Genomic DNA, 20774 nt, shown 5'->3' with positions numbered 1-20774 from the left:
CTGGAATGTTTTCCTCAAAAACCTTCATTTCTTTTTGACTGAAGGAAGAAAGACAAACATCTTGGATGACATGGAGGAGAGTAAATCATCAGAGAACTAACTCTTTAAGAAACGTTCTAATTCTGAATAAAGTATGATTACCTGAATGTTTAATTTAATAAAACAACACAAAAAAAGAAATTTGTATTTAACTGTTTAGAAACATAGCAAAAACCTTTTTATTACAATTCTTCCAAAACAGAGATTTTTTTTTTTTTTTAAACAAAACACTGTATTTTTGTAGAGAGTCTTTATGCCACTTTTTCCAGAAGATTTTTTTGTTGTAGTTGATCAACTCTGTAATTTCAGTCAAATGTCGGCTTCATTCTACAACGGGAACACAGTCTGCTCTAGTGAGCCCAGGATGAAGTTCGCAGGAAGTTTTTATTCGCTGGTAAGAACTGAAACCTCTTCCAGGTGCTGACGCACAACACCATCCAGCACTTTACTCAGACCTTTACATGCCGTCATGGCCGCCTCCATTAATGCGTCCAGGTGGTCCTGGTGGAGCCGGGCGTCCATCTGCAGCAGGGCGATGTTCCCGCTGCGGGGCAACAGCGCCAGTGCCAGCGATGTGCCGCCTCCGCTCTCCTCCGCGTGACACAGATCAGCCAGTGCCGTGTCTTCCACAAAGCCAGCGGTGCAGGCGCACACATAATCACGCATGGGGATCCCAGCGTCCACCAGAGCCAGAGTCGCAGCATTGACACACGCGCTGTAGTTTCCACCGTCCGCCTGCAGAATCTACAGCACAGGATGAGATCGGGATTGTGGGGTTTTTAGCCAATGGACCATGTGATGACACAGTTATCGACATTACGGATCTAGTTTTTTATTTAAATAAAATTTAATAAGCATTTATAATGCTCTTTAATGAACAACTCAATTATAAACGCTCTTCGATTCAGACTAGTGCACATTTCTTTCCCACAGCAGGTTATTAAAGTGGAACACAAACAGCACTGACAGACACACACACCTTGACGTAGATGTCGATCTGTGATCGCGGGTAGAGCTCCGTCAGCACTGCCGCTTCAAAGGTCTGCTTCAGATGAAGACTCATCTCACTGGACTTGCGGTCGCCGTGTGGACGTCTCTTCCTCTCAGCGGTGCTGAACGTGGCCATGCTGTACTGACAGTTAATGACCGCACGATCGTGCAAGGACTTACTGCGAGAGCCTCGGGTCTACAGGGAGATATATCAGCTCACATTATTATACAGTTTATCTATGATGAAAACGGAAGATAGTACGCATGATGACACATAACAGCAGGTTTCTTAATGGTGTTTATGGACAAAGTTATATTTGCTTCAGATTTTAACAGTGCTCGTCAATGTCAAAATGACTGAGATGAACAATCAAATCGAGGAAGGCAGGGTTTTCTGACCTCTCACAGAAACCGAAGGAATGCAAGTACATGTAGGATGTGAGAATGGAAACATTTTGCGAAATTAATTCCTTTAAAAGATACGTGAATATGTTCTCTAAATGTAAATGTCTAGAGAGAAACACAATGAGTAATATTAGCAAAACTTTAGAGACTTCCAACAGATAGCCAACAGTTACTTTTTAATTCATTTTATTAAAAAAGTATCTTGAATATCTGAATATGGAAATACTTTTTACAGAAACTTCTGATTGCACTGCAAAAAAAAAAAGAGGTTCTTCCTAAGTATTTTTGTCTTGTTTTAAGGTGCAAATATCTAGAGATTCTTAAATCAAGACACATTTACTGGAGAAGGAAGATGACACAAAATATCAAGTCTTGTTTTCTGTGAAATGAATCAAAATGAAGTGAGTTCATGAACTTGCCAATGGGCTCAGAAATTCAAAAGGCAAGTTTTTATAACTCATTGACTCAAAGATATTTGTTCTCACTTAATTTTGTTCAATTTTGCCTACTTTACATTTGCGACCAAAGCAAATCTTGATTTAAAGATGTTTAGATAGTTGTATTGGAAAACAGGACAAAAATTCTGATGAACATATTTATTTGCAGTTCATGCAACATTTAATATCATGTTGACTTTACAAATTTAAGACTTTCTGCTCTGATTTAAGGCCTTAGTTTGTGCAAGGGCGATTTAAGACCAGAAACCCGAAATATCACGATAAAACCCCCAAAAGCTCTATATGAACACACTGATATACTGAGTGTGTCCACTCACCTCGTGCGGCCCGTACACCACCGCCAGAGCTTTAGTGTTCCCCTGCTCCAGGTAAGCAGACCCGTCGGCCTGAGCAAACACACTCATGCGGGCCTGCACTTTACGCAGCTCGGGGGCTTTTCGTCCATCGAGTCGGTATCCCTGATCTGACAGCAACTCAAGCCCCGCCATTGATCAGTATTCATTCGGTAAAAACACGCGTAGACTTCTTCACAGTTGTTCTTCTGCTGTTGATTTTAGTCACCGAATGTGTACACCGCCCCCTGCTGGACTGTTTCTTCTTTGTTGGCGATGATGCACTACCGCCGCCTGCTGAGCTGGAGTATGAAGTTTTTTTTCTTTAATTACGTCAAATTTATTCTTTTTTAAAGATTTATTTATCAAAGAAATATGCATGTAATATCAACTTACAGTGTCAAGAGCCATTTTTTTAAAATTATGCTTCAGCTTAAGCAAACATAACATCTGGACTTCCGTTTTCAACTAAAAACGGAAAACTTTTTATGCGTTTTGGCCGTTCATCTTGGGGGCCTGAAAACGCTAACAGGTTTCAAAGTGCAAGTTTTGAAAATGATACCGTTATCCTCTCTGTGTAAACTACAAAAATGATGCGTATGTTCAGTCTGTAGGCGCGTAGTGTTTCTTTACACAGTGACATCGCCATCTACTGGCCTGGCAGCAGAATACAGCGTTTTTAGTCGTTTTCGTGGATCTATGTAAACGGGATCTTTATTAGCCTATATTTGTGTGAAATGCTTGTATTGAAATATTTTATACCAATGATAAAACTGTACTAAATGTTATGTTTTGTGATCACTACTATATAGTGGTTTTCAATTTACATCACAGTGACAAAAATATGTATTTTATGTAAGGGAATGGCATATTTTGAGTTTTGATATTTGGGTCATTGGGCTACTTTTGGGCTGTTTTAGATTGGACTTTGCTATTTTTGTTACGTGGACCTGGCAACCCCGGCAGCCGCTGAGCATTCTGGAACTGGAACTCCTGTCAGTCCTGTCATTAAAGGAACAACATAATGGAGGGTTCACAGTGAAATTAAGATTACTTACCCCATCATTCCATTCCTGTATTGTCTTTCTTCTGTGGAACACAAGATCTTAGGAAGAATGTCTTCAGGCAGATTTCAATATAATTAAAGAAGATAACTTTAAATGTCAAGCTCAAAAAAAAAAGAGACCAAAATCTCAAAAAGAGGACACAGTAGTTTTGTGTGAAGATTCTGAGGAACAAAATGAAATGTAATTCATTTACTAAACGTCTTTCCCTCTCTCTGAAGATACTCACAAATGCCATCGTCGTCACGTTCAATTAAAAATGGCGCCGCTGGACGATGCTTTGGCGCCAAACACTTCGCGTGTCACAGAATGATATTTGAGATCGACTCAAGTAGACTTAATATCATAAGAAAATAATGACTTAAATTTCAGAGTGTTTCTCATACAAAGCTTTTACTGTATATTCCTTCAGAAAAAATTGCTCACATCGTGTGAACTAGTACCATGGTTTTTTAAAACGGATAAAGGTCTTCTTTGTCAGCAGGACTACTGAAAAATTTCCCAACAAAATACAATAACGCCTAGTAAACACTAGATGGCGCCTAATGACTCCAGATTGTTTGTTCGTTCTTTCTTTCTTCAAATGTAGGTTCAAAGGTCTCAGTTGACTTTGAAAATCTGGGATTGAAAATGTAATTTAAACCATACTCAAATCATGCTGGAGAACATGATCATCAGGAGTTCATGCAGCAAACGCTCCTCCTCAGAAGAGCCAGAAGCTTCTGTTTTTAATCATTTAAAAGCTCTGTCGTGATGTCACGAGGCTCATAGATAACATCTCATCCTTTACAACAATAACAATCAAAATGAAATTGTTTGTTTGCTGGCAGTCGATACTTCTTACCTCATCTCAGCTTCGGACACAAGAAAGACACAGCAAGAAGCATAAAGCCTTTAAAAGACATTAAAAATTCCCACTGATTTACCAAAATGCATGACTATCTCGAGCAGCATACATAATGTTAAAACACATCAGAAAGTGGTAAATCCTTCAAACATTAAATGATGGCCTTAATCACATCTGTCATGTACTCGAGTCCTCACCGATACTAATCTTAGTCTCCTTTAACTCTCAGTCTCAGCCAAAGAGCTCAAACGCAAAACATGTTTTTATTTAAAGTTGTTGCATTTCCGAGGCTTATGTGAATTAAGTCTTTACTCAGGATTGTGAAAATCCATGGAAGAATGAGAACAGTCCCACACACTCGATAAACAAGAACATTGTGCTGTTTACAGAAGGATTCTGACCTCATTATATCACAGTCCACATGGTAGCTGAAAACGCTCACTGAATCCTGCCGTATGTAAACTGTGAGTTTTTTCCCCTGTTAAAATTATAATTGATGGGCTAGATAAAATATATAGCCTTTAAGACACTATATAATACGCTATCCAAAGGTGCACCTGGAGGTGTGAACTCAGTGATCGGACGGCTGGGTGTTGATGCCATCGACCATGTGCTTGGGATTCTGTGTTGATGTCACAATATTTTCTTAGATTGTATCTATTTTATTAACCACAAGCGTGTCCTGTTTCTGTTGTGCAAGCATACAACTAATAACCTGTTGACACATTAATTGTTCGTAGTGTCTGTTTGAGGAAATTGTTATTTTAATATTTCCTAACCCTTTAATGATCAGTGGTTATTTGCACCGGCCCAGTAGTAGTAAACATAATTTTATCAGTTCATCATGTAGAATACGGAGGGTTGTTGAAAACATGCCTAATTCGTTTTTGAACCTACAAATTTTTTATGCAGAGATCTATAAATATATACAGAATGTACATTTTTTAAAATCAAAATTCATACTCATGAAAACATTTATGAAAACAATGATTAGAATGTGTCAAATTATTGTTGCCTCTGCTGATTATTTGTCTGATTTTTAATTTCAAACCTATTTTGGGTTCATTTTAAGCAAGAAATACAGTAATTTTTAAACAATAGTTGAGTTAAATAAAACTACCCAGCAGGTTGGTCAAACATTTAACCCAACCACTGGGTTAAAACATCCCATTCGCTGAGTTAAAACATCCCATTCGCTGGGTTAAAACAACCCATTCGCTGGGTTAAAACATCCCATTCGCTGGGTTAAAACAACCCATTCGCTGGATTAAAACAACCCATTCGCTGGGTTAAAACAACCCAATCTCTGGATTAAAACAACCCATTCGCTGAGTTAAAACAACCCAATCGCTGGGTTAAAACAACCCAATCGCTGGGTTAAAACAACCCATTCGCTGGGTTAAAACATCCCATTCGCTGGGTTAAAACAACCCATTCGCTGGGTTAAAACAACCCAATCGCTGGGTTAAAACAACCCAATCTCTGGATTAAAACATCCCATTCGCTGGGTTAAAACAACCCATTCGCAGGGTTAAAACAACCCAATCGCTGGGTTAAAACATCCCATTTGCTGGGTTAAAAGAACCCAATCGTTGGGTTAAAACAACCCAATTGCTGGGTTAAAACAACCCATTCGGTGGGTTAAAACATCCCATTCGCTGGGTTAAAACAACCCAATCGCTGGGTTAAAAACATCCCATTCGCTGGGTTAAAACAACCCATTCGCTGAGTTAAAACAACCCAATCGCTGGGTTAAAACAACCCAATCGCTGGGTTAAAACAACCCATTCGCTGGGTTAAAACAACCCATTCGCTGGGTTAAAACAACCCAATCTCTGGATTAAAACAACCCATTCGCTGAGTTAAAACAACCCAATCGCTGGGTTAAAACAACCCAATCGCTGGATTAAAACAACCCAATCTCTGGATTAAAACATCCCATTCGCTGGGTTAAAACAACCCATTCGCAGGGTTAAAACAACCCAATCGCTGGGTTAAAACATCCCATTTGCTGGGTTAAAAGAACCCAATCGTTGGGTTAAAACAACCCAATTGCTGGGTTAAAACAACCCATTCGGTGGGTTAAAACATCCCATTCGCTGGGTTAAAACAACCCATTCGCAGGGTTAAAACAACCCAATCGCTGGGTTAAAACAACCCAATCGTTGGGTTAAAACAACCCAATTGCTGGGTTAAAACAACCCATTCGCTGGGTTAAAACAACCCAATCGCTGCATGGTTTTGTTAATTTTCAACCCAACTTGGGTTGTTTTTAACCTAAATTTTTTTAAAGTGTGGATACTCAACATTATTAAAGTCATTAAATCAAAACTTTTGTTGGAAATGGTATAAATGTTTATCAAAAACATTTGAAACCAACATGAATAAAAATATTACTGTATTTTGCACCAAATTGTTAAACACTAAAAAAGTGTTTGTTGTTCTTAATGATCCAAATGAACAAATACATCAACTTTGAGATTACATGGATATATTTTCACACTGCAGCCCAACAGTAGCCTGCCTTCTTTCGCAAACATATTTATCAACTAATGATTAACAAAATTTCACATTGAACACTTGAACTGAGCGTGTCTACACACATACATAGTTTCTTCTTTTATAAAAGCACAGTCTTTACATTTTGTGAGTATAAAACACCAAAAAATGTGCTTGATATATATTTTTGGAGTGCTGGCCATAACAAGTGGAGTTTTTAGCCAAGAAGACACAACAACCGTACTGCCAGAGGTTCGAGGTAAGCTTTATTTGTTCAGAAACACACTCGTTCTCTCTCCTGCAGACACAAGCGTGTTGGATCTGTCCAAGCCTGTCTCTTTTCCTCCTCACCTCCCTCAATAGAAGTGTTTGTAGCCGTGGGTTCATCTGTGAAGATCCCGTGCGCTGACGGAGAGGGAAAAGGGGTGGAGTGGAGATTCAACAGCTCAGTGCTCGTCTCAAGCCCTGTTCTCTCCATACAGAACACGAGTCTGAAGGACCGAGGCTTCTACACCTGCCACCAACCAAATGGAAACCTCATACAAACAGTATCTCTAAATGTGGGATGTAGGTTGATGCTTATTTCCCTTTATTTAAAGGAAGTCTGCTAAAAATGTCTCAGTATCCCAGAGAGCTTAAACTGAAATTACATTGAAATTTCATTCTGTTTGCTCTATTTAGATCCGCCTTCTCCTCCGAATGTGCATTGTTGGTCTCCAAGTTACCCTAAAAGAGCAATATGTTCCTGGACACTGACTCCAGATCCCATACTTCCAACACATTATATTACTACATACAGGTATCTGTATATTAAAATGCATCGGTACAATACAAAGTTTGAATTGTATATATATATATATTTTATGATTTTAAAATCTAGTATAATAGTTCAGAATATTTGCTTCTGAATTTAAATGCAGGAGCTTCTCAGAGCCACTCTCAAGTGCCCGTCAGTGTCAGAAATGGGCAGCAGGAGACAGGCAGTGTACGCTGGAGGAACTGGAGATCTTCGCCAGAGAACCGTCTCTTCTCAACATCACAGCTGTTAATGCTCTGGGAAGCACAACATACGTATGGCCATTTATTTTTGAGCAGATAGGTGAGATTTTCATTGTACCATTCCATTTATTCCACTGGTCTGTATTTTTATTTTTAAATATTATATAGGGTAATCAATCAATATGGAGTAAAAAATCTGAAAAAAATATTCATGCACATAAATATTTACAGCAGCTTGTGAAAGTATTCAAATGTAATTTTTTTTCACATTTTGTAATAAATTTGCAAAGTTGTCACAGATCTGTTTCTTGCTTTGTCATTATGACGTATGGAGTATAGATTGATGTGGAAAAAAGTCATTTAAAGTAGTTTAACGTAAGGCAGAAACAACAAAATGTGGATAAATGAAGGGGTTTGAACACTTTTGCAAGTCACTGTACCTTAGTCTACGTCACTACAGAAAATGCTTTTGCTGCTTATCAATGTTCACATCTGGATGCCTAGGCCATGAATGAGTGTTTTAATTCTTGTCTGTGGTTGTGTTGTAGTGAAACCCGATCCTCCGGTGAATGTGAGCGTAATGGTAATGCCAGGCAGGAAGCTGTCAGTGCAGTGGGCTCCTCCACCCACCTGGCCGGACCCCGTCAACTTTCTCCTGAAATACACAGTCAAATTCCACTGGGGCAAACCTGAGATGGCCAGAACTGTGGGTGTCCTGTGTCTACAATCACAGCTGTGAAGCACCAACAGAACAATTAAACAGTATTTATACATTTTATTTTTTTATTCTCTGTTTTCTAGCTTGGCCCGTACGAGTCTAACAAAATGATTCTGAGTGGACTGGTGGCTGGAAGGACTTATTACATCCAAATATCTGCGAAGGACTTCCTGGATGACGGGCGGAGCAGTGACTGGAGTGCACCGATACGAGCCACTATACCCATCAACTGACACGACGAATCACTACATCAACCAGAGGAGTTTAGATGTTTATTACTGGTACCAGAAGGGTAACTGTTTATAACGGCAATGATAACCAACATGTGCAGAATGTCATTAATCTGAAAAATATGGTAGCTCCACCTGCAAATAATCACAAAGCTTGAAAGCATTTCAAGAGCTCTTATCTGAACTTTATTTCTGGTTTGTGAAACAATAAAATCACACTTTATCAAGCAGCAAAAGAAAAACACAAATTAATGACAGTTCTGACTTAGAAAAAGTTTCATTTGAAAATCACTTGATTGTTTTTAATAAAATAATGTTTTAAAAGAATTTAAGTATATTGGTGTTTTACCAATCGAATCTTCTATTATAAATGGTGTTTTGTTGTATTATTTATACACTATTATAGTATTTAGTAATATTTTCAATTAGGTTGATATTTTTATTTTAAGGTTAGTTTACGTTTAGATTTTTGTTGGTCTAAGTTTGCTGTACTTATGTCATTTTTATTTTTTAATATTTATATTTAGCTTTAATACATTTTTAGCTTTAGTCATTTTAGCACTTTGACTTAAACTTATTTCAGTTAGTTGCAAAGGCAACATTTTGTATTTTCATTTAAGTTTGTTAAGGTTATGGTTTTTCATCTAATATTTATATTTTATTAGATTGTTATTTATTTCAATTTAAAAATATATTTTTAATTGTTTTAATTTTCATTAACAATAACAATTATTATGAGCCCATTCAGAAAATAATTAAAGGAATTAAATAATCCACATGAACTGAAATTGCATGAGGAAAAACAACTGGTTTGACCAGTTCAAAACTTCTCATGTTAGAGAGAAAGAAGGTTTTGAATGAGAGAGAGAAGGATGAGACACTTTTTTTGTGGCTAATAAAATAAATCTCTTTGTAGAAAATATTATCACAATATGTTTTTTCCCATATCAGTTGGTATTGATATTTATTACAATATTCATTTAGCATTAATTGGGAAGGAAATGTTTTCCACATATTTGATAGTATGGAAGCTTGTTTCCACCACTAAATAAAAAAATAAAAAAGATAATTACAACTTTTTATCTCACAATTCTGACTTTATTTCTCAAACTGCGAGATTTAAATTTGTAATTGCAAGTTATAAAGTCAGAATTGCGAGTTATAAAGCAATTCAAACTTTTTTCTTGCAATTGCATGTTTTTATCATGCAATTCTGGCTTTTTTTAACTTGCAATTGTGAAAAAAAAAGTCGCAATTACCTTTTTTATTTTTTAGTTCATGGTGGAAACAAGCTTCCATGTGTTAGAATGAATGAAACATTACTTGCTTGTTCACAGTTAAACTCACAGAGTAGATACCTTTTAATTTAGGGCCCCATGAAATCCATTTATTTTCCCTAAATTCTATTTCCCATTCATTTATTTTTCTAAATTCCATAAATTAATACAAATTTATCATCAAAAATGGTGTCTAATTAAATAAATTAATAAAACTTTAACAGTTTATTAATCTTTTAAAATGTAATCAGATGAAAATATAACAATTAATTTACAACAAAACATTGCATTTTTATTTTTGATCAGATAAGATACTGCACAACAGAACTGTAAATATTTTTTAAAAATAATAATATTAGTACCATAACTTTAAGAACTACATTTTAGTATACAATTGTAATATATTTCTGTCATTATTTATTCAAGTTAAACCAAACTTTAATTTTGATGGTTTGTCATGAAGATCTTTTCAGTGTGTATTTGACGGTAGTTTTTCTCAGATGAAACGGTAAAAATCTCGTGAAGTCATTCTCAGAAGCGGCTCTGGAGATGAAGTTCATGTCTTCATATATTGAGAAACAGAAGCAGAAAACACAGTGAGCGTCACACTTGTTTGAGTTTGTGTAGCAGACGAAACTACGGCACTCATTCACACCGACACACAGAACATGACTGGCTGTTGTTGAGTTTATTTCTGCTGTGTGATTGGCTGTTAGATTAAACCATGTCCTTTAATATTCATAATCCCCTCATCGCCTCATGTTCATGTGTGTTTGTGTGTTCTGATGTCACACGGCAAACCGAACCTCACAGCAACGCAGCTTGTTAAATAGCGTTGTAATGTTTGAAGCAGATGTCTTATCAAATGTCAGATTTTAAAATTCATAAATCGTATCTCATCTTCACACAAAAAGCACAGCGCTGAAAAGGGGCGGAGCTACAGAAGGTCTATATCGAACATCGCTATCGATACCATTGATTAATACCGATACCGTTTTATCGCAGATTGTGACTGTTCCTGATACTCCACTTCATTTTTTCCCTTAACATCTAAACAGCCAAATCCTGTTTTTAGCATCGCATGAATTCAGTCTAATACGTCAACAATCAGCGGCGTAACAAACTCAGAATGACGGACACCCAGGGAGAACGACGGAGCGCGAGGCAGGTGTGCCGTCACCTTCTCCGGGCTGTGCGTGCCTGGGCCAGGCTTCCGCATGGCATCGATGGGAATATTGTGACGGCTTTGCATGGAAAAAGAAGGCTGTCTGTTCAAGTAAACACTGGGATCGGTGCTGTTGTAGCGGCCGGGCCCTGGGGTCATGGACAGATCCTCTGACGGACCGCCGGCCGTCCTGCGCGCTGACATGCTGAAGCTGGCGCTGGAGGATTTGTTTGGGACGTGAGAGCCGAAGAGGTTGGGTAAGGTGTAGCTGTTGGGCGCGGGTACGGGATCCACACTGCGGTAGCGCATGCGGAAGGCCATGGTGTAAGACGGAGGTCTGTGGTGAAAGTTCAAAGGTGGAGCTTTCTCAGGACTGTAGGCTCCCGGTCCAGGAGTCTGGAATGAACCAGCTGGTCAGGAACAGAGAATCAACAACTGCTTAATATGATGACAGAAAAATTATGCTATTTGCAGTACTTTCTAAATACACATTACCAAGATTCATCAGTGCATGTTTAAGCCTGGGACACAAAAAACTGTGCTTGAACACACCACTTTATATACAGTATATCTTTAGTTGGACCTCTGCACTACTTCCACACAATTAAAGTGCATTAAGTACAAAATTAGTTTAATTTAGCACACTTTAAGTATACCAGTTTAGTATACCAACCGTACAACTGCAGGGTATTTTTATTTAGCACATAAATATATAAATGTATTTGTAGTAAACTTAGCTCAAAATAAATGTATTTCAAATTGTTTCACTAGGGAATAGTCTATTTTCATCAATCAAATTGGGAAACTGAAACTTGGACTGCAAACTGATATACAAACCATAAACAAACACTCTTCTTCATTCCAGTCGGCTCATGTTTTTATGAAAATATTCATGAATTGAATGCTCAGGTAAGATGATGTAAAATTATAACAGCCTTCTGTCTGTACCGTCTCGACTTTTTTGCTCGCTTTCACTTTTATTCTCACATTCGCTAAGATGAACGGCCAATCAGAGTCCTTTCTCTCAACATGCTCAATCTGCCAAAAAACTTGACGGCGTCCAACTGGAGCCAGCGGTGCATAACACACTGAAAAAACTAAGCTGGCCAATGCTCAAAAACAAATAATAATAATTATATTTGTAAAGTTTTATATAAATTGCAAGTAACCCTAATTTTAGCAAGTTCTGCTGTAAACTGGCTCTTTAGGAGAAAAACTTGACGGCGTCCATCTAGAGCCACCGGAAAAACTACCGACCGACTCAAGAACATCCCGTTGGCTTGGTGTGTCCCAGCCTATATTCCAAAAGGAAAAAACAAAACAATTTTTCAGCTGACATTAACAATTCCTCTTTTTCAGCCCCTGCATTCTGGCAATGCCCATTTTCACAATACAACCAATCACAGACGAATCAAATCAAGCCCCGCCATATTTAATCTCACAGAGTGTAACAGAACCCGCCCACTTTATCAGCAGCCTGGCTTCTGGAAGTACTTTTCCCATTAATTTTTCCCATAAGGATTTTTAAAAAGTCTTTGTTAAAGAGTTATAAGCCATGAACCAAACCATCCAGCTACAGGGAGAATCAACGTTACAAACTTTGATTTGAAGCAAAAATTTAAAATTCGGACTAAAAGACAAAGTCTGTGGCTTTACGAGTGAAAGAACTACAATCCCATGAAACATTGTGAATGACATGAACTAATTTAAATCAACAGATAAATATATAAACTATTGATTTAAAGATATTGATTATGTACACTCTAAAAATGCTGGGTTAAAAACAACCCAAGTTGGGTTTAAAATGGACAAACCCAACAGTTGGGTTAAATGTTTGCCCAGTGTGCTGGGTAGCTTTATTTAACCCAACTATTGTTTAAAAATGACTGTATTTCTTGCTTAAAATTAACCAAATATATGTTGGAAATTAACATTTATTAATAAGTTTAATAAATAATAATAATTCAATAAATGTTTATTAAATTGCTTATTAATAAATGTTCACCTTTTGATTATTATTGTTGCCTCTAGTAATTATGTGTCTGATTTTTAATTTCCAACCTATTTTGGGTTCATTTTATGACAGCCATATAGTCATTTTTAAACAATAGTTGGGTTGAATAACACAGGTTGGTCAAATATTTAACCCAAATGCTGGGTCAAAACAACCCAATCACTGGGTATGTCCATATTTAACCCAATATATACATAGAAACAATATATATCACAGTACAATATTTACAGTAAGTGGTTTATTACATCATTCACAGTCCTTCATGGGAGTGAGAGGCTGATAAAGAATTATTTGGCGTGATTTGCTTGTTTCACCAGAGAATCTGCTGTTAAACATGATTATTTAAAAAGTAAGCTGAATTAAAGCGCGCTGGTGGCTTCAACAAAAGCATATGTACCATCCATAACAACCTCATAGCAGTTAGGTTATCTTTGAAATTCCCTTCTGGAGAAAATGAATGTGATTTTTACTGTTTATCCTGTTTCATTCAGAAATATGTAACGTTACAGAAGTAAAACTAGTTGACATGTTGACTTCATAATGTTCTTTTTAGATTAATATAACCTGGACCTGGACTTTATGAGTCATGAAAATATTCTTGATAAAACAATAAACAGATTTGTTTAATAAAAAAGATCAGATCAGATCAGATGAAAACCCACCTGTCTTCTTCTTTCTACCCAGCATGGAGTACGATGGCGTACCATCTTTGCCAAAGCGTGTCATTTTGGCATCTACATGATACTGCGGTCCTGGACTGGAATCCACTGACACCACTATTGAAAAACAGCATTATGGGAAAACAAGCAGAATTTACTAATTTACATTTGGTAGACACGCAAAGCAATATGAATTTAATTAGGCTCAAGCGTTCCTCGCAGCGCTCTACTGTTCGAAATGCTTTTTAACATTAATTAAAATGGATCAAAATCAAGCATATGGATTTTATTAGCTTAATACGCCAGAGAAATCACATTTATCATTTTATTGCATGCTGTTGTTTGTGATATAAAGTCCAGATGTGTATTAATACTTTGATCAAACTGGGTGTTCTCAACCCGCTCCAATCCCTTCCAAACAAGTGTTACATGTCACTAATTAGGCGTGTAAGTGTGTGCCTGAGTGTAAATCCACCTACTATTTCAGTACGGCGCTGGAGACACTAATTAATCTATAAAATTATCAGTCCATACAAGTGTCATGTTGATATATATGTATTTTCTGCACGAACAAGCATGTTAAAAGCATTCTCGAGTGATTAAACCTAGCATTAGTTGAGTGGATCATGTCATCTGTCAGCGTGAGAAGTGTCTGATTTCATGTCGTGTCACTCACTGTTGCTGCTCATGCGGCTGTGGAAGGAATAGGCCGGGCTGCTGGGTTTGGTGTAGTCGTGGTTTATGTAACCGATAGTGGGCGGAAGAGCGTAACGCCCGGGACCGGGTCCTGCAGGAACACACAAAAACAAGCTGTGGAGAGCCTTTTAGGGTTACGCTTTATTTCAAGGTGACATAGTTACTCAAATAAGTACTGAGTAATAATAATTAACTACATGTACTTACTATAGAGTTATGCTTAGGGTTAGTTACTTGTAATTATGCATAATTTACTGTTATTACTTTAGTGAGTACATGTAACTAGGGCTGTTAAAATTAACACGGCTCAAAGGGGAACTACTACACAAAATTAACTTTTACATGGTGTTCGAACTTAAATGTGCTTCAGAAAACCATATATCAGAAGTTTAGACTGATACGGCTTTAAAACATATGCAGATAATAAACTTTCATGATGAAGAAGAACTGCAATGTCACATGAGCGTGACCGCGATAGAGATACCAAACAGACGTTTTAGTTTTTGGCAGAGTATCTGAGGCAGGAGCTATACAGGCTCCGCCCTTTTCTGGAAAGCAGGGCGGGGAGCAGCAGCTCATTTGCATTTAAAGACACATGCACGAAAACAGCATGTTCTATTTTATGCTTTAATGGACAAAACACACAAAAGTATGCCAAAATGCTTGTTATGTGGAGTATACTTGTAAGCACAGTCTTAAATGAGTTAAATAAAGTCTTAAATGAACGTAAAAAGTGGTGAGGAAATGGAATACATGTGCGGAGGCTCTTTTATTCAGTTTCTGTATTTTTCCTACCTGTTAGATCAAATATTTACAATATACTGTCTTTATGTTGGTTTTAACTAATTTGGAGATTAAATGTGAAATTATTTCAATATAAAAATATATTAAAAACTTTAATGTTAGATGTGATTAATCGCGATTAATCACAGAAAAAAATGTGATTCATTTAATTAATTTTTTTATCTATTGACGAGTAACGTGTAACTATGTCACCTTAAAATAAAGTGCTACCCCTTTTAGCATTTATTACTGGAACTGTGTTGGGTAATTCATGGAAAACAATTTGTAAATACTGTATTGGTTATCATTATGTGGAGTAAAAAAAGAAAAGAAAACTTGTTGTATTACCAATGGGACTTACGGGTAAAATAAAGGTAAATAATAAATGAATTTGTTGTATAAGCAGGGTTATTATCACTAGACTAGAACTATTAACTATTATTTTTATTAAATGAAATAAAGATGGAAAAATTTGAATAAAAAAAAAAATTCAAAACTGAAATAAGTTTAAGTTGAAGCACAAAAAAAAATGACTAACTGGAAATAAATAAAAACAAAAGCTGAAATAAAAATAATTTAAGCCTAAATAATAATATTATATTACCTAATAAAATGACTAAAAATGAAAACTGAAAATATAAAAATGAAAACTAATTCAAAATATTAATATAAAATATATATAATAGTATATAAATAATACTAGAATAACATTGTTTATAAGTGATTGTACAGTAATAACTGATTACAAATATATGGCTGATTAATTTTGTCAGACAATATAAGTTATACATCTGCTATTTACATTCCTCAGAGTCATTTCCTTTTTTATTAAATCTAAAATAAAACTACGGAATGTGATTCATGCGAGACATAAAAGGTCACACATGCTGCGCACATTTCTAAAGTCCAGGAGAACCCTGGCTGTAAACTTTCATTTGAAATCGTTTGAATTTTGTTACACAGTTAAATCTCACACCTTTGCAAAGCTTTGGAACAGACAAAAGAAGTCTATTCTCAGAATGATACAAGCAGGTGTTGCAATAAAAGACCGAACTGACAGTTTCTTTCATCAAACTGCCAATCCACTCTCAGGAGCCAAATAGGAGCATGCGGTGCATGTCTGAACTACTTACAAAGCCCTGCGCTAAAATAAATCGTCAGATCTCCTCGCTTTGCTGAATAATTCTTTCGACACAATCATTTGCACAAATGAATCTCCTGAAATGAGCAGTCACAAACTCACCTCGTTCCCTGCCGGCGATGATGGGCCGCCGTCTCACCACTTCCCCCATGCCGATTATATTTTCTGGCTAGCTTAAAGAGCCGACGGCAAAATCGGCAGCAAGAGTGTTCAAGGAGGTCCAGTAAAGGTTGAAGTTTCAGTTTAGACACACTGGAGAGATACAACTGCAGCCTGAATTATAAATGAATCGTACAAGCACAAGAAACCTTATCCTTGTCCAGGCTACAAGAACTTCCATCTCAATATCTTTACGCATAACAGATTTCCAAACATCCATCACCGAGTACAAAAGAACACCTGCACTTACACCTTGGCAACTTCTGTGTAATCGACAGCTAATGGACAGCTAATGAACAACAACTGTGTGAAATTACTAATAGAACCACTTTATTCTTTAAAAGCCACCTCAAATGTACTTCATTCCATCAACTTGTGATATAAAAATATTGGTTTTACATTTACATTAAGGTCTGATTAGTTAACATTAGTTAAAGCATTAACTAACAATTAGAAATACAACATTTACTAATGTTAGATAATAAAAATGTAAGTTCAAAGTGCATTATTAACAGATGCAACTTTTGATTGATTTTGAACTTGTATTCCTCACTTGTAAGTTGCTTTGGATAAAAGTGTCTGCCAAATGAATCAATGTAAATGTAAATGTATTAGTAAATGTTGAGATTAACATTAGCTAAGATTAATAAATTGTTGTTAGTTCATGTTAAACTAATGTTGTTAACTAATAAAACCTTATTGTAAAGTGTTACCGAAATATTTTCACCACATTCATAATTTAAAGGAAATATCAGGGACTTTCAAAAGTGTGATCTCCAGGCTAATCAAATTTTAAAATGACATTTTTTTTTAAACTTTATTTTATGGAAGCTTGTTTTCCGCCATGAAATAAAAAATAAAAAAGGTAATTGCAACTTTTTTTCTCAGAACTGCGATATAAAGTCAGAATTGCGAGATATAAAGTCAGAATTGTGAGATATAAAGTCAGAATTGAGTGATATAAAGTCAGAATTGTGAGTTATAAAGTCAGAATTGTGAGATATAAAGTCAGAATTGCGAGTTATAAAGTCAGAATTGCGAGTTATAAAGTCAGAATTGTGAGATATAAAGTCAGAATTGCGAGTTATAAAGTCAGAATTGCGAGTTATAAAGTCAGAATTGCGAGATATAAAGTCAGAATTGCGAGTTATAAAGTCAGAATTGCGAGTTATAAAGTCAGAATTGCGAGTTATAAAGTCAGAATTGTGAGTTATAAAGTCAGAATTGTGAGATATAAAGTCAGAATTGCGAGATATAAAGTCAGAATTGCGAGTTATAAAGTCAGAATTGTGAGATATAAAGTCAGAATTGTGAGATATAAAGTCAGAATTGCGAGATATAAAGTCAGAATTGTGAGATATAAAGTCAGAATTGCGAGTTATAAAGTCAGAATTGAGTGATATAAAGTCAGAATTGTGAGATATAAAGTCAGAATTGAGTGATATAAAGTCAGAATTACGAGATGTAAAGTCAGAATTGCGAGATATAAAGTCAGAATTGCGAGATATAAAGTCAGAATTGAGTGATATAAAGTCAGAATTGCGAGATATAAAGTCAGAATTGCGAGATATAAAGTCAGAATTGTGAGATATAAAGTCAGAATTGAGTGATATAAAGTCAGAATTGTGAGATATAAAGTCAGAATTGTGAGATATAAAGTCAGAATTGCGAGTTATAAAGTCAGAATTGTGAGATATAAAGTCAGAATTGTGAGATATAAAGTCAGAATTGCGAGATATAAAGTCAGAATTGTGAGATATAAAGTCAGAATTGCGAGTTATAAAGTCAGAATTGAGTGATATAAAGTCAGAATTGTGAGATATAAAGTCAGAATTGAGTGATATAAAGTCAGAATTACGAGATGTAAAGTCAGAATTGCGAGATATAAAGTCAGAATTGCGAGATATAAAGTCAGAATTGTGAGATATAAAGTCAGAATTGAGTGATATAAAGTCAGAATTGCGAGATATAAAGTCAGAATTGCGAGATATAAAGTCAGAATTGTGAGATATAAAGTCAGAATTGAGTGATATAAAGTCAGAATTGCGAGATATAAAGTCAGAATTGCGAGATATAAAGTCAGAATTGCGAGATATAAAGTCAGAACTGCGAGATAAAAAGTCAGAATTACCTTTTTTATTTTTTTATTTAGTGGCAGAAACAAGCTTCCATATTATTTCAGGGTCCACTTTAGACATTCTACTAAGTAACTTTGCACCTACATGTAAACTAACTCTCATTAGAGTATTAGTAGACTGTTAGGTTACGGTTCGGGTTAATAGAATAAGTTGACATGTAGTTGTAAAGTTTCTTATAGTCAGTAGAATGTCTGTTAGGGAGAATCAAAATAAAGTGTTAGTAGATATTAAGCAGACAGTCTACTAATACTCTAATGACTGCCAGTTGACATGTAGTTGCAAAGTTACTTATAGTTAGTAGAATGTGGACCACCTAATAAAGTGTGACCCATTGTTTATTGAAAATGAATGACAGTTCAAAAGGTTAGTGGGTGAACCCTGATAAAGAAAGCATTAAATGGATACATTACATCGACAGAATCCATCAAACTCACTGTTCCCATGGACACCTTTCAACCAGTATTCAAAACAAATGAAACGTCTGGAACCTGCTCTCGTTTCTGTGGCATAGTTTTACAGTAGGACGTCCCGTATCACGTTACTCTGATTTAACAGTGTGAAGCTGCTTCAAACTAATGATGCATTGCTTTAAAACAGCTCTAAACTGATGAAATACTGTGTAAAATGTAAGAAAGTGTGTCTGGTGAAAGCAGAGACATCATCCCTGACCAGTGAGCGGACATTAAACATTAACCTGCTGTATCTTCAGACTCATGTAGAAGTGGGTAACACTACAGCTGACCTCTGGCATGCAGCCGGAGAGCACTAAAGAGCCGTAGGTCAAGTTACCTTTGAGTTTAGAAAATTAAGCATCTAAACAGATCCGTCACCTGGTTTGCATATAGCTGCTCATCATCAACATACACTCCAAGAGTCTGATACCTCACAAGCTTTAAATAAAAAGCAGGGAATGTCATTCTGCAACTCGATACCGAGCATATTATTGATCTCTGTACCATGAAAGTGCTTGAGGACTCACTTTACAAACACTTATATGTGAAATAATACTCGGGATTATGGTTACAGTTAGAAGAGCATAGACCGTATTTTATTTTATGAACCGTATTTATTTGAATGTCAAGAAATCACACGGCTAAAATGTTAAGGACTCTAAACCCAATGGCCTAAAGCGTTTTATTTTTTGTTCTTTGTGGGTGTCACTTAGGGAAAAGTGAAATACTGACCGTGGAAGAGGCCAGTGTAAGAGCGCTAATTTAACCAGACAACTGCTCTACACACATTCATCTTCTTCCCTGTAGAGAATCACGCTCTGGCAAAACACTTCTGCTTTGTGCAGTTGTGATTACTGGCATTTCTGAATCTGTTTGGAATTTTTGTACTTCTTAAAAAGTTTCAAAACCAGTATTGTTGTCTTGATTTCTAAGTAAAAATATCTAAACATCCATAAACATAACCTTGAGGGAAAAAGATTAACTTATAGTCTTGTTTTCAGAGTATATACCTAAAAGATGTAAAAAGTAAAGATGTAAAATTATTTCTTTTTACCCTAATTGTCTTTTACTTGTTTAAGCATACATCTAACAAAATGTGTTGATCTTAAAGCTTAAAACAAGAAATACAAACATATGTGGACTCTGAAAACAAGTCTTACTATCTTAAAAAAAAAAAAAATTCTGAAGAAGTGTTGTCAAAAGTACAGACTTCGGCACGAAATATGTCTCTGATTGGCCATTGAGTTCACACGCTCAACAGATATGCCTGTGATTGGACACTGAATTCACGCACTCAACAGATATGTCTCTGATTGGCCATTGAGTTCACACGCTCAACAGATATGTCTGTGATTGGCCATTGAGTTCACGCACTCAACAGATATGTCTCTGATTGGCCATTGAGTTCACGCACTCAACAGATATGCCTGTGATTGGACATTGAGTTCACGCACTCAACAGATATGTCTCTGATTGGCCATTGAGTTCAAGCGCTCAACAGATATGTCTGTGATTGGCTACAATGATCAACGCTTCAAAAACATGTTATAAATAGACATCTTTGATGCTCTTCACCCAGCGCTTACACACACGTAATCACAGACATATCTGTTGAGGGCATCAACACAATGGCCAATCAGAGGTGTTTACAAATCCGCTCAACAGTACTCAAAGTGTCACATTTTTTAAATTTCAGTACCGACTTGGTA

At 36.2% G+C, this 20774-nt stretch overlaps 3 protein-coding genes across 3 annotated transcripts; 1 reads left to right on the top strand and 2 right to left on the bottom strand.

The window, feature by feature from the left end:
• Positions 1–132: 132 nt before the first annotated feature.
• LOC127501667 (exosome complex component RRP41-like) lies at positions 133–2456 on the bottom strand. The gene is made up of 3 exons (XM_051873794.1): positions 2210–2456; positions 1019–1225; positions 133–783 (listed from the first exon to the last, which is right to left on the bottom strand). The coding sequence occupies exons 1-3, from the start codon at positions 2378–2380 to the stop codon at positions 424–426; spliced, it is 738 nt and encodes a 245-aa protein (XP_051729754.1). The 5' UTR covers positions 2381–2456; the 3' UTR covers positions 133–423.
• Positions 2457–6695: 4239 nt separating this feature from the next.
• Positions 6696–8908, top strand: LOC127501659 (interleukin-27 subunit beta). The gene is made up of 6 exons (XM_051873780.1): positions 6696–6893; positions 6998–7201; positions 7316–7433; positions 7555–7733; positions 8182–8339; positions 8435–8908. The coding sequence occupies exons 1-6, from the start codon at positions 6803–6805 to the stop codon at positions 8582–8584; spliced, it is 900 nt and encodes a 299-aa protein (XP_051729740.1). The 5' UTR covers positions 6696–6802; the 3' UTR covers positions 8585–8908.
• Positions 8909–9003: 95 nt separating this feature from the next.
• On the bottom strand, positions 9004–16628 carry LOC127501668 (outer dense fiber protein 3-like protein 2). The gene is made up of 4 exons (XM_051873809.1): positions 16419–16628; positions 14373–14483; positions 13700–13813; positions 9004–11433 (listed from the first exon to the last, which is right to left on the bottom strand). The coding sequence occupies exons 1-4, from the start codon at positions 16465–16467 to the stop codon at positions 10946–10948; spliced, it is 762 nt and encodes a 253-aa protein (XP_051729769.1). The 5' UTR covers positions 16468–16628; the 3' UTR covers positions 9004–10945.
• Between the last annotated feature and the right edge of the window lie 4146 nt (positions 16629–20774).

This window comes from Ctenopharyngodon idella, chromosome 2 (assembly GCF_019924925.1).
Source record: "Ctenopharyngodon idella isolate HZGC_01 chromosome 2, HZGC01, whole genome shotgun sequence".
NCBI lineage: Eukaryota > Metazoa > Chordata > Actinopteri > Cypriniformes > Xenocyprididae > Ctenopharyngodon > Ctenopharyngodon idella.
The sequence above is the reverse complement of the archived record's forward strand: the minus strand, read 5'-3'. Positions and strand labels throughout refer to the sequence as shown.

Coding starts and splice junctions, on each gene's coding strand:
- LOC127501667 (XM_051873794.1), bottom strand. CDS start 2,380: ATGGCGGGGCTTGAGTTGCTGTCAGATCAGGGATACCGACTCGATGGA. Junction 1,226..2,209: donor TGGTGTACGGGCCGCACGAG/GTGAGTGGACAC, acceptor ATCTCCCTGTAG/ACCCGAGGCTCTCGCAGTAA. Junction 784..1,018: donor AGATCGACATCTACGTCAAG/GTGTGTGTGTCT, acceptor CCTGTGCTGTAG/ATTCTGCAGGCGGACGGTGG.
- LOC127501668 (XM_051873809.1), bottom strand. CDS start 16,467: ATGGGGGAAGTGGTGAGACGGCGGCCCATCATCGCCGGCAGGGAACGA. Junction 13,814..14,372: donor CAGCCGCATGAGCAGCAACA/GTGAGTGACACG, acceptor GTTTTTCAATAG/TGGTGTCAGTGGATTCCAGT. Junction 11,434..13,699: donor GGGTAGAAAGAAGAAGACAG/GTGGGTTTTCAT, acceptor GTTCCTGACCAG/CTGGTTCATTCCAGACTCCT.
- LOC127501659 (XM_051873780.1), top strand. CDS start 6,803: ATGTGCTTGATATATATTTTTGGAGTGCTGGCCATAACAAGTGGAGTT. Junction 6,894..6,997: donor CGTACTGCCAGAGGTTCGAG/GTAAGCTTTATT, acceptor CTCCCTCAATAG/AAGTGTTTGTAGCCGTGGGT. Junction 7,434..7,554: donor CATTATATTACTACATACAG/GTATCTGTATAT, acceptor ATTTAAATGCAG/GAGCTTCTCAGAGCCACTCT.